Source organism: Microplitis demolitor, chromosome 8 (genome assembly GCF_026212275.2).
Source record: "Microplitis demolitor isolate Queensland-Clemson2020A chromosome 8, iyMicDemo2.1a, whole genome shotgun sequence".
In the NCBI taxonomy this organism is placed as follows: domain Eukaryota; kingdom Metazoa; phylum Arthropoda; class Insecta; order Hymenoptera; family Braconidae; genus Microplitis; species Microplitis demolitor.
The window spans coordinates 17,928,282-17,944,918 of record NC_068552.1 but is presented as its reverse complement, the minus strand read 5'-3'; the positions used below and the strand labels follow the sequence as shown (position 1 = coordinate 17,944,918).

Below are 16,637 nucleotides of genomic sequence, written 5' to 3'. Positions count from 1 at the left end.
ATTAAAGTTGCGCCGATAGTCTTGTTCGTCATCGCGGTAAATGCGATGTGTCGAATTTAAGGCGGCAATAAATTTAAAAAGAAAGCAATAGGCCAGACGAAAATAATTAATTAACGAAACGTGATTATGCGATTACGAACAAATTGCACCGGGTGTTATTTTATTTAAACCCGGATTAATTATTTTATTTTATTTAACAAAAAAATTTTTATTTTCCATAAGTTTTAAATCGAGTTGACTGCGGCACGCGCAATGTACCTAGATCACTAGTATTAAATTTACTAGTTATCTGGTGTATCAGTTGATGACTAAAAAAAAAATAAATAAATATACTAAAACAAATGACGTATATATATGTGTAAGATGAAACAAAGTTGACTGGATTATTTTATTGATTTTTATGAAAACTAAAAAAATGAAAAAAACTTTTTAAACAAAAAATATACATGAGATTAACTATTAAATATTTGTATTTTTTATTTACTTTTGATTATTAATTATTCATTTATTTACTCATCAAGTTTCAATTATTTTAGGATTATTTTTTCCCGGCAGTAAAAACGACAGCAGACCACCCGCTGAAAATTTTTAAATTTATTTTTAATTAATCATCAGTCAATTCATTAATTGATTTATTAATTAATTCAAAGTCTTACCGATAATAGTACCAGCCACAAGAAAAATTAGTACTTCGCTGCTGACGTCAACAAGCAATCCAAATGCAACGTTACTAACAATGGCACCAATGCGACCGAAACATGAATTCATACTTACCGCGAGTGCGCTTACATGAGTTGGAAATATGTCAACAATTATACTATTCAGAACAATATTTGCAGCAGTCATTGCTACTGAAAATATACCAGCTATGATTATGATTTGTGTAGGGGATTTAACGAAGTACAAAGCTATTCCCGCTGTTCCTGCTACGATTGATGTTGTTACTGTACAAATAAAATTAAAAAAATATATTAATATAAGGTGAGTTTGCGGGAAAATTTAATATTATATATATTAATATAAAGAAATAAGTATAAATGTAACTGACAATTATCAATTTTTTGAATTTTCAAATAAGTAAATAAAATGTGACGAATAAAAATTTTGAAATTCGTATTTAAATAATTGAAAAATCAGTGCGTGCCCCAAGTAGCACACTTGTCTTTGTGACATCTAAATAATTCAAATATTTGGTTCAAAGTTTGAGTAAAATTTTTATCAAACTTGTGATCATAAAAAATTTACCACAATAATTAATATTCTTTCCATATTTTGAAAACTGGTCACTAATTCAAACATTTAAATTTGGCGCGAAAAATTCGTAGGCCGAAGTATTCGCGCGCTCTTCATAAATGTAAAAAATAAACAATTATAACTAATGACAGATTACTGACAAATAATAACAGAAATTATCCAATTATTGAAATAATTACCGGGAATAGTACGTCGCCCGACGTGATTAGATAAGTAAATACATATAATATTTCCTATTGAACATGCGGCGTTTATCATTAATGTGTTAATAAATACTTTTTCATTCATACTATGATTTTCACAGTCGTATTTAAGAATTGGTGATGTTGTGTTTAATGATACCAACTCAGTTATACTTGCAGTCGTCACATTTGGATGGAGAAGATAGAAATTTTCAAACCGATTCAATAGTTCTGGCATCCATATGCCGAGTCCATACCATCTAATTACAATTATTATTATTATTATTATTATTAACTATTTATCGTGTATGTAAAAAATATTTACCCAAATAAATTAGTAAAATAAATAGTCCAGCATAAGACAGCCCATTTTACAAGAGGAGGAGTCGTGAGAGAAGCTCCTTGTCGCCATGCGTCCGCTAAAAGTTTTTTTATGACAAGTAAATTAGACTGATCATTGCAACAATCTGCAGCTATAACAGCCAGTGCGTTTTTGTCATCAATCTCATCGCTGGATATTTTCAGTTCCTTGACCTTGAATATTTAGTAAAAGAAAGAGCCGAGTAATTGTTGATCGGAATTATTAGATTGAGGAAAAATATATAATTGGCTGGTTTTAAAACTCAAAATGTACTAACAGGATAGTCGGACTTGTCTCGTCCAGTATTGACGGAATAGATTTGCCCAAGAATCTCAAGGGCTTCTTGTTTTCTACCGCGAGATAATAAATACTTTGGACTTTCCGGGTACATCGTAAGTATAAATCCCATTATAAAAGTTGGAACTCCGATTAATCCGAGATAAATTCTCCATGAATTTAAAATAAAACCCGCGAATTCAAATGAAAATTTAAGAGGAATTATAAACCATGCGAGACCTAAAAAGTTAATAAATAAAATATTTAATTATTAATTATTATTACAGTAATTACCTGGTAATAATAATGATGCAGATGTCCAAAAAAAACCAATAATGCAAATACATCTAACGCGTAATTTAGATGGATGAAATTCACTAAGATAATTATAAATTAATGAACCTGGAGCACCAATTCTATTAAAAACATTAATAAATTATTTATATTTTGTAATTATAAAATAAATTTATGGGCGTATTATATATATATATATATATATATATATATATATATGAGTATAAATACTTTGATGGATCAACAAGTGAGGAACAAGACTTACAAAAAACCAGCGAGTGCTCGGAAGACAACGAGAACCTCGAAGCTCTGAGAAAGACTCGATAAAAACGTGAGAAGGCTATCAGTTAATAAAGTACCAACAAGAATCTTCTTCCGGCCATAAGCATTAGCCAATATCCCCCAAAGAAATGAACTTGACATACCGCCTTAAATTAAAATATATTTCCTATCAATACTCTTATGTCTACGGTCTATAAACTTTATAAGTGTTTTCTTCGATGATAAAAAATACTCGAGACAAATTTATAGTCTTTATTGACAGAAAAAAAGTTGTAATGTCATTTCTTCTATTGCATGCTCGGATAAAAATAAAATATAATATCAGTGAGAATTAGATTTTTAAATTTTAGTCGTATTGTAGATATTTTTTTAAATTTGAATTAATTAAGTGTAATCTTGAAGTTAGAAGACCAGTTAACACTTGACAAATCAATTTTTAAAAAAACTAAAAATATGCACATGTAGGAAATTAAAATACCTATAGGTGTAATTTTTTGAAATACTTTTTTTTTAATAATTCATTGTTTCTAAAAAAATTCAAAAATTATTGGACATTGGTGAACTTGAGTATCATAATAAAGTCACGTGGGATTTAGAATGACTTTGAAAATGAACTTGAGAAAACTTGTTTAAAATAAAAAGATGGGATTAAAATGTTAAGTTAAAAATTTTTGAATTTATATACTAATGAATAATTATAATTTTTACCGATTAAAAATGCTGAATTGATGAGTCCTTTTTGGCGAGAGTTTAAGTTTAGATCACATTCTGCTGCGGGAATAATGTAAGCATTTATTCCGCTCTGACTTCCTCCAAATAAAAATATAAGACCGCACAAAAATACAATACTGTAATGAAATTTTCCATATTCTATCAAAAAAAAAAAAAAGAGTAATAATTAAATAATTAGTAATTTATTTAAATCAATTACTTAAAAACTTACGGCACAATGAAATAGCCGTTTCGAAATCAACGCTTTTGTTTTTTATGTCTGATTTACTTTTCTTGTCTGAAATTTTTTAAATATCAATTATCTTTAATTGTATTTTTAAAATAAATTTTTATACTAAGAAGGTAATTGAAGTAATTTACCCATTGCGATAAAATAATCTTGAGTTTTCTGGATAATAAATAAATAAATAAAATTAAATTAAATACGTGATATTAATTATGATAGCAATCAACAGATTTATCTACGACAGTCCGGAAACTACTGATGAGAAAAAGTCTCATGGGATGATATTACAAACAAAAATTTTTTATTCCCCTACGTCCTGATGAAAAAAAAAATCCTTACTCATATCATTTTTATTACTATCCGGAAATTAGTATTTTTTTCTATTTATGTCTTTGTATTATTCGCTGTAATTTAAAGAACGGAGTAACAATTTTCCGTACCGATACATTTTCATACACATATTCTTTTACATAATGTAAGACAATATTGTACCTATCAAATTATAAAATCCGTATTTTATTCCAACTATCAACAAATAGAACTGAATACAATATTATTTTTATTTAATATCAATAAATGATGATTTTAATCACACGTTGATAGAAACTTCGCTTTCGTTCCCTATTTAATTTCGAGGAACAAAAATGCCACATTGACTTTTCGTTAAATGTTTTAATAAATTAATGCGCATGCTTAATAATTTTTTTATCATTTTAAATTCATCAATAATTTAATTGCAGGAAAAATAAATTAACTTTTTGTTGAATTTTAAGCGACAATTAATTGTTACGTAAAAAATTGTTCACTTAATTTCAACATACAGTCGTTAAACACTACTGGAGTTATAACAGTTTTACAATTACAATACATAAATTAACGAGTCATTATAAGTAATAAATTTACAGTGATCATTTATTTTTAAATTCAATTGATAATCGGTTCAATTATTTTACATTTTCAATCTAATGGACAACAAGGAACTGATATTTTTTAAAATAATTTATTTAAATTAACTATGTCGATTTGTTTTTATCGAGAGATTTATTGTTTTAATTTAATGCACCAGCTAAGATGCCACGACAAGATGTACTGCCGGATTAATTTATTTAATTAATAATTAAATTATTTAATTATTGAAAAAATTTAACTATAAAAAATTTTCGATATGATTCAAGCATTGACAGCTGGTCCAATCCTACTGTGCTTCAGTGAAGTGAATGGTGTTACATTGCGAATTTCATTTTCTAAGCAGTTGGCATAAACGTCAGCACTCAGTTCGTGATCATCGATTTCTTTATCACTCTTGGCGACTTTCACAGCTTCGTCAACTTCTTTCTTTATTTCTGACTCCAATTGCTGGGATAGATACATAAAATATTAATAATAATAATTGAATGAAATCAAAATTTGATGTCTTTTTTTATATTTTATCGAACAAACCTTCAAGTCATCAGCAGAAACAAGATTTGCATTAAGAATGCGCTCCTTGAAGCCAGTAATTGGGTCACGAGTTTGTCGAACTTCTTGAATTTCTTCTCGAGTTCTGTAACTTGTGCCAGGATCTGACATACTGTGGCCACTGTATCTGTATGTCATTGTTTCCATCACAAGAGGCCCTTTACCAGATGTGCAGTATTTAATAGCAAATCTCATAGCTTCTCTGACAGCTAATACATCCATACCATCAACCTGAATCAATTAATCAATTAATTGTCTGTATCAACTACCATAATATTTATTAGTCCTAATTTACTTAAAGTAATTACCCAAATTCCAGGTATGTAATCACCACGTGTATAATATTCTGTATTAGCAGCAGCTCTGTCAGCACTTGTACCCATTCCATACTGATTATTTTCACAAATAAAAATGCATGGTACGTCCCAGAGTTTAGACATGTTGTAAACTTCGAATATCTGACCTTGATTGGCGGCTCCGTCACCGTATAACGCCAAACATACGCCTCCATCTCCACGGTACTTGTGTGCAAAAGCTATTCCAGCACCAAGTGGCACCTGAATTTTATTTTAAAAATATTAAAATAATTTAAATAACGTTGTAACTCGCGGATGATTGACTCAAGTACCTGGGCACCGACGATACCGTTTCCTCCGTAGAAATTTTTAGCATACATGTGCATAGAACCTCCTTTACCACGAGCATTTCCACTTTGTCTGCCTGTCAATTCAGAAAGTACTCCAACTGGTGGGATTCCCATCAAGTAGGTCCAGCCGTGGGCACGGTAAGCCGTGATTACGGAGTCCTGTGGCCGTAAAGCTGCTGTCATTCCCACAGCACATGCTTCCTATTTAATTAATTAATTATTAAATATTATTTGACAATAAAATTATTTATAATTTTTTTAAAAACTCACTTGTCCAGAATACAAATGACAAAAACCGCGGACTATTTTTTCCTTGTAAAGATTACCAGCAGCTGTTTCTATCCGTCTAATGGTATGTAATTTTTTATAAATATCCAAAGCATCTTCTCGTGTCACTGATACTTTTGTTGATGGTCCGGAGTCTAATTTATGTAGTCTGAATGGTTTTGTTTCAAATGAAGCTTCTGTAGCGTAATTGTTTCGTCCACCAGAAAATACTGAGAATATCTGTAACATATTAATCAACAATTTACATTAATTACAAAAAAAAACTGATTGTTACTCAGATCCCAGTAAAAATAAAATTTTTTAATTTTGTGAGAAACATATTTTTTAGTGATTCGCGTGAAATTCTAACACTGACATACAAAAAATACTTGACATAAATAAATTACACAAGTGCTTTAAAAAATAATTAATTTAATTCTTTAACATTTAAATGGTTTTGAAGTTAGAAGACAATTAACAATTTTCGTATTTTTTTTTATAATTTATAGTTTTAAAAAAAATCAAAAAATTATTAGACTTCGGCTAACAAGTATCATAAACTTTAAGTCAATGTACCAGATATGAGACAATTTTTGAATAAATAAATAAATTAATAAATTAAAATAATGAAATTTAAAAAAATGCGCGAATTTATTTTTCAATATTTTAAAAGCGCATTTTTAAAATCTTTTATTACTTACATTTAATTTATTTCTTTTTTAAATTATAAAATTGCTGATTGTCAGGTACATTCACACATAACATTTTAGAGGTATATTTACCTCGTTCCATGTTGCGAACTTGCCCGTGGCCAAGATTCGTCAAGCAATAAAAGGCAAGAGAGAGATCATCGATGATTAAACCATAATAAAGGGAAAAAAATGTTTTTTTTTATTTAACTGATAACTAAATATATATATATAGTCATGTTGATAAATAGTTAGTCTCGTAAATGCACCTTCAATACGTGAATGAAGGTCATAAATTTAAATGCAGTAAGAAATATAAAATAATTAATAAAAAATAAATAGTAATTATTTATTAACTATGGAGTAAATGTTATTAATTAAAAGCTTACATTACGTCGTGAAGCCTCACGGCCAATATTCTTTACACAGTTCGCCATCATTTTCGTATGATCGTTTTATAGTATGAGATTCTTTTCAAATTTTATTCTTATTCTAAATTTATTTTATCTATCGCCTGATCGACAACTAGTACGACCACACTTGTGACACTGCTTAACTATGTAATACTTGCAAATATATACCCACATAAATATATATAGGTTATATTTTTGCAAGTATAGTCAGTGAACAGATAAAAATATATATTTTTACGTCATATACGGCAAGTCTGTTTCTGTATTTCTTTTTGAAGGTAACTCTTATCATCAATTTTAGATAAGGAACAAGTTGGAAAAGTTAACAGCAGATGACTCTGGGTAACCGATTGGAGATGTTGAGTAAAAATTTTGAATATGATTAATAATTCATCTGACATTTTGATCACCGGCTTATCTTAATCTTAATCTTGTGCTAGAATTATTAACTGTAATTTTTTGAACCGCGGAATGATAAATTTAAAAAATCTGACATTTTGAAAAAAAACTCGGGCTTGAATTTTTTAAATTTGCAGTAAAATAAATGAAATCGTAACACTTTGTTTCTTTTGAAGAAAAATACTTTTTTATTTTCATTTAAATGAATTAATTTTTATGAATGTGACTGTAGCTGACAGTTTGAAATTTTTAAATAAATAAATAAAATATAAGTACAATAACAATTGAAAAATACGTAAATATTTAAATAATTGAATAATAGTGCGGGTATTTTTAAAAATTAATTGTCGCATGTCTGCTATATTCACACTCATTTAATTTTTAATAATTAAGAGCAACTTTTTGTAAATTAAATAATCTTTCATGCGAACAAAAAGTTCAGCTGCTAGAAAGTTTTTTTAAAAAACCTGGACAAGTTCGAGCAAACTTGGACGGTATCTTATTCTGTTATTTCATTTAAAATTAAAATTTTTGTAGATAAATAATATGCTCGGGTAATTGAATAAAAATAAAAATGACTCACAATTAATTGTTAAAAAAATCATGTACTTATTTTGTATAAAAAGGAATTTAATGAAATTTTTAGTACTGCTATACAAGCAGTAGTCAAAATGATACAACAAATTAATTTATTATAACAATTCAGTGATGTATAGTAATATAAAAGTGCGCGTTGGTTTTTTCTTATTTTATTACGATTATAAAGTTATCAGTCATTCATCTGTCATTTGCAATTTAAATATTTATATAAAACAAAAAAGTTACATTGTTAAAAAACTTTCCGTAAAATTTAGTCACACAACCATAATTGTTTATTTTTAGCATCAAAGCGCAGTGCTTGTGATAAATTTGAACAATCAAATGTTCTGTATTACCCTAATGACAACAATTGCGGTACAAAGGTACACTTGGCATTTGTTCCTTTTATTTATTTACTTATTTTTTTTTTTGTTTTTTATTTATTTTTTTTAAAAAACGTATTTAACGCTTGGTAGATTAAAAAAAATCCTCGAATACTGCAAACATCTTTTCCAAATTTCAATAAGCTGATGAACGTCATCCATTTTGCTTCGAATCATGAATTCCATTTTCTACTGGCTTCAATGGTTTTATTGAGTCGGTGTCATTTAAATGATGAACATCAAGCTGCTTTAGTTCACGATTTTTGTCTTTCTTCGATTTTGAAGTTTTGTCTTTTCTATAATAAATAAATTAAAAAAAAAAATTATTAATTAACTATAATAAAATGTACAATAATTAATTAACAAAATTAAATAATACTAACAATCCAAATAATTCACCGTCTTCAATAGTCTCGGGTAATTTTTTATTGAGTGTTTCAGGTAACATGAGTGATATCAAACCACCAGCAAGTGCACACGCTCCAAATATAACTAGAGGCAAAGGTTTCCATATTTCAGCCTGCAATTAAAAAAAAAAAAGTTTACATCAAACACATTAATGAATTTTTTTTTTCATAATCAAGATATTGTTAATTTACAAAATAATACCAAGCTGTCTAATTCTATAAAAAGTACGTACTAAATAATTAACATAGGGTGCAATGACACCGCCAATTCTGGCGAAAGTTGAACAGGCACCAAGGCCAACGTTTCGTACAACCGTAGGAAACTGCTCAGCAGTAAAAACATATATGCCACCGTATGAGGATGTTATTGCCAATTTACCAATCATTGCAAGTACGACAATCATCCATGGATACTCTAAATAATAAAAAAAAAAAAAATAAATAATGAGTAGAGTATAAATATTATCAATTCAAGACAATGGTGTTTAAAAAAAATATAAAATGAATGTAGTTGGATAAATACCTTCGGGAACAAATATTGTTCCTACTAAGGCAAGACCAGAAACAACCATGCAACCACAAAGAATACTCTTTCTTCCCCAACGTTCTAGTACAAAAATGAGAAATAAGTATGCTGGTACTTCAACAGCACCGAGTATAACAAAATTAACATAATCGTTTCCTCCTAAATTATTTACATTCCACGAAAGACCATAATAAGTTCCACTGTTTACCAGCCTATAAGTAAATTATATACTTTGTATTATTTATTATTTAAAAATATAAATATATCTAACTTTTTAAATTATTTTATTTACCAGTTGAAGAAAAGAAGCAGACTCTTTCTTCTGAGATTTGGCGTACGGAATAAATCAAACAACGACGCTTGACTATTTACAAGAACATTATCTCCGTTACTTTCATGTAGAAGACAATCTAATGTATCACGAGGTATTTCAATACCATTTTCTTTAGCGGCTCGCTGTAATAATTCTTTAGCTTCTTCATCTTTACCTTTAGTGAGAAGCCAACGCGCTGACTCGGGGATAAACCTAGACATCAATCATCAATTAATTTAAAATGAATTGTCATCAAGATTAATTACTTGTTTGTAAGTTTGATGACGACAATTACCACCAGTAAACAAGAAAGGCAAAGCTCGGTAAGGTGATGGCTATTTGTAAATATCTCCAGTCACGAATATAGTAAGCGAATGCAGCGGTCAGTATGTAACCGAGCGTGAAAAATAATTGACAACCCACACCAGCAACTGACCGTTTCTTCGGGCCGACCATTTCCAGAGCTAAAATTTTTTAATAAACAAACTTAGAAAGTTGGCTTATCAGTTATCATTATCATCATCAGTTAATCTATGGAATTTAAATTAGTTGTGTCCAACAATTATACATTACCGATTACGTAGGCTACCAAGAATACACCGCTCGTTGTTGAACCGACAATCAATCGAAAGATAACATAGGAAATGTATTCCGGCGCAACAGCAACAAGTAAACCACCGACAAGTTGAATTACTAGAGACAGGAAGAAAATAGGTCTACGTCCAAATTTATCAGACAAACCACCAAATATTATTGAGCCAAGCATCACTCCTACCATAAAAAGTGAATCTCCAACAGCTCTCAGCCATGCTTTATCACAAACTAAATTCCACTGAAACAAACAACACACACATGTAAATATTTATAATATTTCATTCATCAATTCATTCATTCATTCATTCATTTAGATTTTTTATTTATTTTATTCTCAAGCAGCCAATGTCAGTTTCTCTCACGCAATCTGAAACGATCGCATGCTACTTGAACATACCCAGGATATATAATTAATTACTTTTTATAATAAATCCTTTGATCGCATAGGCTGCGAGCCGATGACGTGTAATTACGACTACTGCTACTCATATTTAAAATATTTATATTAATAACATATTATACCTCCGAGGTAGTTGTACTTTTGTAAATGCTAGTGTCGAAGACGAATTCCCGGCAGGTCATAAGCCCGTCGCTGGACGTCCTTGTTGGATCGCCGCTACTTCCAGTATTTCCTCCGCCTTCGGCACCTTCAGGGACGTATCCCGTCAAATTTACTCGTCTCGTGCACTGAGATCGTCCCTGCTGTTTATCATCCAAGGGATAACTTCCATTCATAATAACTGGATCTATTATAAATGACGCGTTACTTTCTTCCCAAGGTAATAAACACCTGTAAAAATTAATTTAACTATTAAAACCAGGCAAACTTTAATTGCTAGATATAATTAACTGGTAATATTTTATTTATATTTATTTACCTCGTAGTCATTTTTGGCCCTAGAAATACTCCACCCATTTTATGAAAAGCACAAATAATTGCTGGAAGGCACAGAAGTACATAAATTCTACGTTGATATCTCCCGAATTCTCCCATCCGTAAAATAACATCATCGTAGGCCATTGTCCTCAAATTTAATTTTCAAATTTAAAATTTTAAACCTTTTCAATACCAAAAAATAAGTCTACAACTCGTTGGGTCCTTACTTTAAATAATCTTCTGTAACTTATACTATTTCTTCTCCTATATCTGCAATCATAAAAAAAATTACTGTAGATTAAATTTACAATCTCGATAATAATATTTGACGGTGTCTTAAAACAAACAAATTATCATGATAAATTGAAGTGTCTGTAGTAGTCTAATTAAAAATAAATCTCTTGATTTACTTAATCAACGTCACGTTTAATTAATAAATCCTGGACAAATTTATTAAATAAGTTAATTAATAAACTGCTGATAATTACCTAAGTGCGAGTGAAATAAATAATTAAACAGTACTGAATATTGTTTGTAAAATGTTATTATGGACCAATATATAGGACCAAGATATGATCCTCGTGAAGTTTTAAACCCGACTAACGACTAACTTACGGTTCGTTGCATTGGTAGCATCTCAACCGGCTCAGAGACTCTCAAGTCACGACGAGTAAGTTGTGATGAGGGCGGGAGTAAGAGTGAGAGTGAGTAGTTACCCAGGGTGTGTGTAGCAACAATGTCTATTCCTTGGTCGGCTTAATATACCAATACATACATGTATATACATACACATTCATACTAATGCGTATCATCGGTCAAGACTTGAGCTTAAGCATCAAGTATTGTCTACTGTCTTTTACTTATACTTTTGTTATTTATTTTTTATTCTTTATTATTATTATCTACCGTCTTAACACGCCCTACCATGAACCGTGTGTCTACTTGTCAATGGCCCACGTTGTGGTCTCGACAGGTAACCAGCCAGCCAGGCAAGAGGTTGGTCAAGTCATTAATGTGCATGATCAGCATCGACCGTAAGACACACATACCCCGGGTACAATACGTACATGTGAGATATTTTCTGCTTTGTCTCTCCGCTTGTCTGCTTAGCCAATAATTCACTCATTTTTCTTTTTGGGAAGAAAAAAAATTAGCAAAAAACTCACTGATACCTTGGCGCCTTTGAGGTGCAACAAAAGATAAATAAATTAAAAGTTTAGTTTATTCAACTTATTTTTTAACCATATAAAAATTCCACAGCTCGCGAGCATTATCCCCTTTTAGATGACCGGAGTCCACATTTATAACGAAAGCTATTTCTGGAATAGAGTGCCAGTGGATCAGAATTTATATATGTATATATATAAAAGGGGCGGTGGATACCGTGAGGGAGGTGAAGGGCGAGAATTTCTTGCTCGGTAGTAGGTTGTAGTATAGGTTCCCACCGCGAGAAAAATCTTCTCAACTGGTTTCTCTCCTCGCCTCGACCGAATGCAAAGAAAAATAAAAAAAATAATATAAAAAAAAAAGTATATGTACACCAAGTGCATCATCAGTGTCTCTGCATCCTCCCGAGGGGGCCAGAGAATAATCTTCTTCTTCCCCTTCCCTTCTTCTTCTTCTTCTTTTTCTTCTTGTTCATCTTTAACATATATTCACACAGAGAAGACAGTCCATCCTTTATCATCAGATAAATAAAATTATTTTCTTCAATCTATTTCCACCCGTTCATTCGTCATCGCTTGTCCATATTAATGAGCTCGTTATTATTTTAAATCCACGTGGTATCTACAATTGGATAAATTTTAAAAATAATAATTAAACTCTAGTGTTCCAAGAGCTTGCTCTTAGGATAAAATTATTTATAAAAAAAAATAAAAAAATGTGATTGAGAAATGATGGAGTAGGGGTTGAATTTATGGACCACCGCAGTAGTTTCTCGAAGCATCATCCCCTACTCTCCTTGTGCTGTACGGTCGTGGCACATCGTACGACATGATCTGATGATAGGGCCGTAGCCTTGAACAAAACAGCCCCCTGACCTTGATTAAATGCAGTAGCTAGAGTACAAATTATGGGAAAGCATTTAAGAACAGCAAATATGTATAAACCAGTACAGTAAAAAAATTATAAATACAAATTCTACGAGACGAGTTTTTGCCACTGGTGCCAGCGATGATGATGATGATGCTCTGCATCTACCTGCACTGTCCTACCGGCTATTATTATCTCCACTCCCTACTTATTCATCAGCGAGCTGAATTAAAATAATAAATATCCAAGTTGCAGCTCTAATAAAAACAAGCTTATTATATCTATAATGACCAACAACGAATGACCGTAAAATGATTATCGATGGCGCCGGTGGTTTCACGTACTCATCAACATCCCCAGCATCAATCCATGTAATGCCGGTGCTGCAGGCTCTAGGGTATGCATATATGTACCTCGACACGCGTTTCACTACAATCCTATCGCATGGATATAAAAGATAACGAGCTCAAATAAATATATAAATATATATTTATATACGTATCGTACTATATATCAAGCAAATAATAATAAAGATTAAAGTAAGAGAGGGGGAATTTATAAGAGATAGAGATAAGATAGACATATATATTAATCATCAAAGCGGCGTGCCCGGCAGCAGCTGGTTAGTAGATTTTATTATTTAGTATTGAATTAAAATATTTGCAATGAGGAACCACTGGGGCTTTAAATATTATAAATTTATATACACTGACAATAACAGACGACACGTTGCACGATGATATGGTAAGTATGTGGATGCGTACTACACACAAACATTACTCTTGGCATCATCATCATCATCATCATCGTGTACGTGAATGTGTTCGCGTGGGAATCTTGCTCCAAACGACATTCCAAACTCACAATATAAATTTAACGCTATTAATATTTAAGTCATGCCACTCTCGATTTACTTTGTACTACTCACCCACTCGGAGTATTTTTTTTTATTTCACACATGCTGTTGTGATGAATTATTTTATTGTATTTGTTTGTGTGGTGAAATAATAGACCGAAAATAAAAATAAATAAACTGTATATATGGAGTTAATTTTAAAAGCTTACATTAGATGTTGGCGCGCAAACAAATTTCTATTTCTATTTTTTTTTTACATTTTTATATAAGTAATAGAATATGTAATTGTATATATTGTTGTTGCTATTGGCATATACCGGCAAATATAAAGCCTGGCTACGAGAGCAGACGACTCAGACCCACCCTGGGGTAAAACGACGGTGACTATGCTAGAGGCGCAAAACAGCTAAAAGTTCATTCCCATTAAGTGTGAAAAACATGCGCAGTTAAAAGACTACAAGTTAAACTGCTGCATCCGTTTTATTTAAATTATTTATATCTATCGCTAAACTAGAGTATCTCGATTGTATTTCCTTTGGTTTATAACTAAACTTATCAACGAATTTGTGTCGAAAAATTATTAACGCCATTATACGGGTCTAGCTAAACATACTAAACTGTATAAATATATATGTGTGCATAGATATTGTTATTATTGCACATTGTAGCTGATTGTACAAATTTAGCTAAATTTATTTTATTTACTTGTAAGGCAGCTAAATAATAAATAAAATCAATAGACTTTACACTTTACTCATGTTATTAAAAAGAAATTCTTTATCTTTTATTTATGTATTATCATATAACTTTAAATTTCAGTCATAACTCATTATTAAATAAGAATTATTTTTTTACTTTACACTCTTGATAACTCTTGCTATCAATAAATCGAATCATAAGATTGCTTTATCACATAACAAGGAATGTAAGTGATGAGTTTGCATCTATACAAATAAAAATAGTTGTAGTATCATATAAATTTTTAATTTCACAAATTTTTGAGCCCTTAATAAGGGCCAGTTTTTTAAAAGTTTATTTTTAATTCGGCTTTAAATTATTATTGCTGGTATATTATTAATAAATAAATACTATAAATATTAATTTAAAGCTGGGTTGTAACCGAATTTATGAATTTAACTTTTCTTTTAATTTATTAATCAATTTTTATTACAACAATTTTTATAGCTTCTCAAAAAATGTAGAAGTCAAATTTTTTCGGAAGATTTTTATCATTCGTGGCAATTATTATTAGAAGAATAAAATTCGAAAATTTAGCCTGTACTGTCCGTCCTTGAACTCGGATAAAAATAAATTCGATTTGAAAAAACTGGCGCTAAATTACAAACGAAATAAATTAATTTATTCAAGCTTGCGCGAAAAAATTTAAAAAAACAACTGGCATTGAGGTGTAAAAGACCCAGTATTTTATCGGTGAACTAGTACTCACTTACTTCATGTATTTGTATATCTATTTTACTAAATATAGATACACAAATACATGAGTGATCCGGTACTAACTAGTCCCCTGATCGGGTACTGGGTCTCTTACCTTGTTTAAAATATTTAGAGTATGAAAATGTCAATGAATAGAATATATATATGTATTATAAATATAATTAATTTTTTTTTTTTAATGAAAGCTAAAGAGAGTAGGACAATTGATTTTCACGGAAGCGTTTTGTCAAACGAGTCGCGTCGAATGACTTGTAGGCATTATGTTGTAAAACCGACAGTCGTATCGTATCGTGTATATATATCTATATGTATATGTATAAATATATATATATATCTATAATAGTATATTATAAGTTATATTATAATACAACAATTTATATACCAAGTATATGTATATAAAAATGTAAAGGACATTTGATCATTCAGAATTACACGCGCAAGCGCGTTATTTATATACATTACAATAATGTACTAGTTTTAGTGAGGATCCACTCTATCTATTAACAACAGCTAATATTTAAACGTCAGTGCATATCATTACTTATTACCTATCATATATTTCGTAAGCAAGGGCATTCATATAGACTGATTATAATAATAATAAATGCGCTCTGAAATAAAATAATTCACATTATCTCCATTGAAATAATTAAAAATTCCATAGACGATCATTACCTCCAATGATTAGTAATTATTTTAAAATGATTAGAGTTGCATGTATCAGTAATTGACGTTTGTGATGATCAAATCTCCACGTGGATGCTTTTAACATTCGATTACCGGCTTTTTTAATTATCTGCTGAAATTAAAATAAATTAGTAAAGTTACGAAAGCTGACAGTCGATTTTTAATTCATATTTATATATATTATTGATTATATTTTACTTACTTAGTGATAGTAATCATTGAACACATGGGTTGCGTATATTATTTATTAGAATTTATTTATAATATTAATGATAATAAAACTTTTAATTTATAACTTTAGATGATAAATAAAAGTTGGTATATATAAATATATTTAAAATAAATAAATAAATGTGCGTGTGATGTAGAGGTGGGATATAATGTGATGATACTTGATACTAGCGGAAATAATAACAAAAATAATAGCGCGACAGTCGAGTAGCCGGC

General features: G+C 30.1%; 3 protein-coding genes across 10 annotated transcripts; all 3 read right to left on the bottom strand.

The window, feature by feature from the left end:
- Positions 1-467: 467 nt before the first annotated feature.
- Positions 468-3,745, bottom strand: LOC103578374 (uncharacterized). Its single transcript, XM_053741583.1, has 10 exons — positions 3,742-3,745; positions 3,593-3,658; positions 3,358-3,519; positions 2,633-2,795; positions 2,368-2,489; positions 2,075-2,313; positions 1,762-1,970; positions 1,434-1,696; positions 657-944; positions 468-578 (listed from the first exon to the last, which is right to left on the bottom strand). The coding sequence occupies exons 1-10, from the start codon at positions 3,743-3,745 to the stop codon at positions 517-519; spliced, it is 1,578 nt and encodes a 525-aa protein (XP_053597558.1). The 3' UTR covers positions 468-516.
- Positions 3,746-4,304: 559 nt separating this feature from the next.
- Positions 4,305-7,304, bottom strand: LOC103578330 (probable pyruvate dehydrogenase E1 component subunit alpha, mitochondrial). Its single transcript, XM_008559360.3, has 6 exons — positions 7,057-7,304; positions 5,982-6,218; positions 5,694-5,912; positions 5,374-5,622; positions 5,048-5,296; positions 4,305-4,963 (listed from the first exon to the last, which is right to left on the bottom strand). The coding sequence occupies exons 1-6, from the start codon at positions 7,105-7,107 to the stop codon at positions 4,778-4,780; spliced, it is 1,191 nt and encodes a 396-aa protein (XP_008557582.1). The 5' UTR covers positions 7,108-7,304; the 3' UTR covers positions 4,305-4,777.
- A 493-nt stretch (positions 7,305-7,797) lies between these two features.
- Positions 7,798-16,629, bottom strand: LOC103578333 (organic cation transporter protein). 8 transcript variants are annotated; one of them, XM_014443084.2, is made up of 12 exons: positions 16,393-16,629; positions 16,179-16,302; positions 11,386-11,428; positions 11,160-11,306; positions 10,804-11,071; positions 10,261-10,519; positions 9,983-10,151; positions 9,667-9,900; positions 9,372-9,586; positions 9,082-9,263; positions 8,825-8,961; positions 7,798-8,737 (listed from the first exon to the last, which is right to left on the bottom strand). In XM_014443084.2, exons 4-12 carry the CDS (start codon positions 11,300-11,302, stop codon positions 8,596-8,598), a joined length of 1,749 nt encoding a protein of 582 aa, XP_014298570.1. In that variant the 5' UTR covers positions 11,303-11,306; positions 11,386-11,428; positions 16,179-16,302; positions 16,393-16,629; the 3' UTR covers positions 7,798-8,595. The 8 variants fall into 8 exon arrangements, with proteins under 8 accessions (XP_014298570.1, XP_008557606.1, XP_053597139.1 ...); XM_008559380.3 differs by adding an exon at positions 16,052-16,114 and having other exon boundaries at positions 7,799-8,737; positions 11,160-11,428; XM_008559384.3 differs by lacking the exons at positions 16,179-16,302; positions 16,393-16,629 and adding an exon at positions 14,258-14,557.
- Between the last annotated feature and the right edge of the window lie 8 nt (positions 16,630-16,637).

What these genes read in the sequence shown, in the direction of transcription:
- LOC103578374 (XM_053741583.1), bottom strand. An exon ending in TGCATCATTATTATTACCAG is followed by an intron (nt 2,314 to 2,367) that starts GTAATTACTGTA and finishes TTAACTTTTTAG; the next exon opens with GTCTCGCATGGTTTATAATT. An exon ending in GAGACAAGTCCGACTATCCT is followed by an intron (nt 1,971 to 2,074) that starts GTTAGTACATTT and finishes TAAATATTCAAG; the next exon opens with GTCAAGGAACTGAAAATATC.
- LOC103578330 (XM_008559360.3), bottom strand. Translation starts at nt 7,107, where the DNA reads ATGATGGCGAACTGTGTAAAGAATATTGGCCGTGAGGCTTCACGACGT. An exon ending in GTGAGGCTTCACGACGTAAT is followed by an intron (nt 6,219 to 7,056) that starts GTAAGCTTTTAA and finishes AATATGTTACAG; the next exon opens with ATATTCTCAGTATTTTCTGG. An exon ending in GTCATTTGTATTCTGGACAA is followed by an intron (nt 5,913 to 5,981) that starts GTGAGTTTTTAA and finishes TTAATTAAATAG; the next exon opens with GAAGCATGTGCTGTGGGAAT.
- LOC103578333 (XM_014443084.2), bottom strand. Translation starts at nt 11,302, where the DNA reads ATGGCCTACGATGATGTTATTTTACGGATGGGAGAATTCGGGAGATAT. An exon ending in GGGCCAAAAATGACTACGAG is followed by an intron (nt 11,072 to 11,159) that starts GTAAATAAATAT and finishes TAATTTTTACAG; the next exon opens with GTGTTTATTACCTTGGGAAG. An exon ending in CTTGGTAGCCTACGTAATCG is followed by an intron (nt 10,152 to 10,260) that starts GTAATGTATAAT and finishes AAAAAATTTTAG; the next exon opens with CTCTGGAAATGGTCGGCCCG.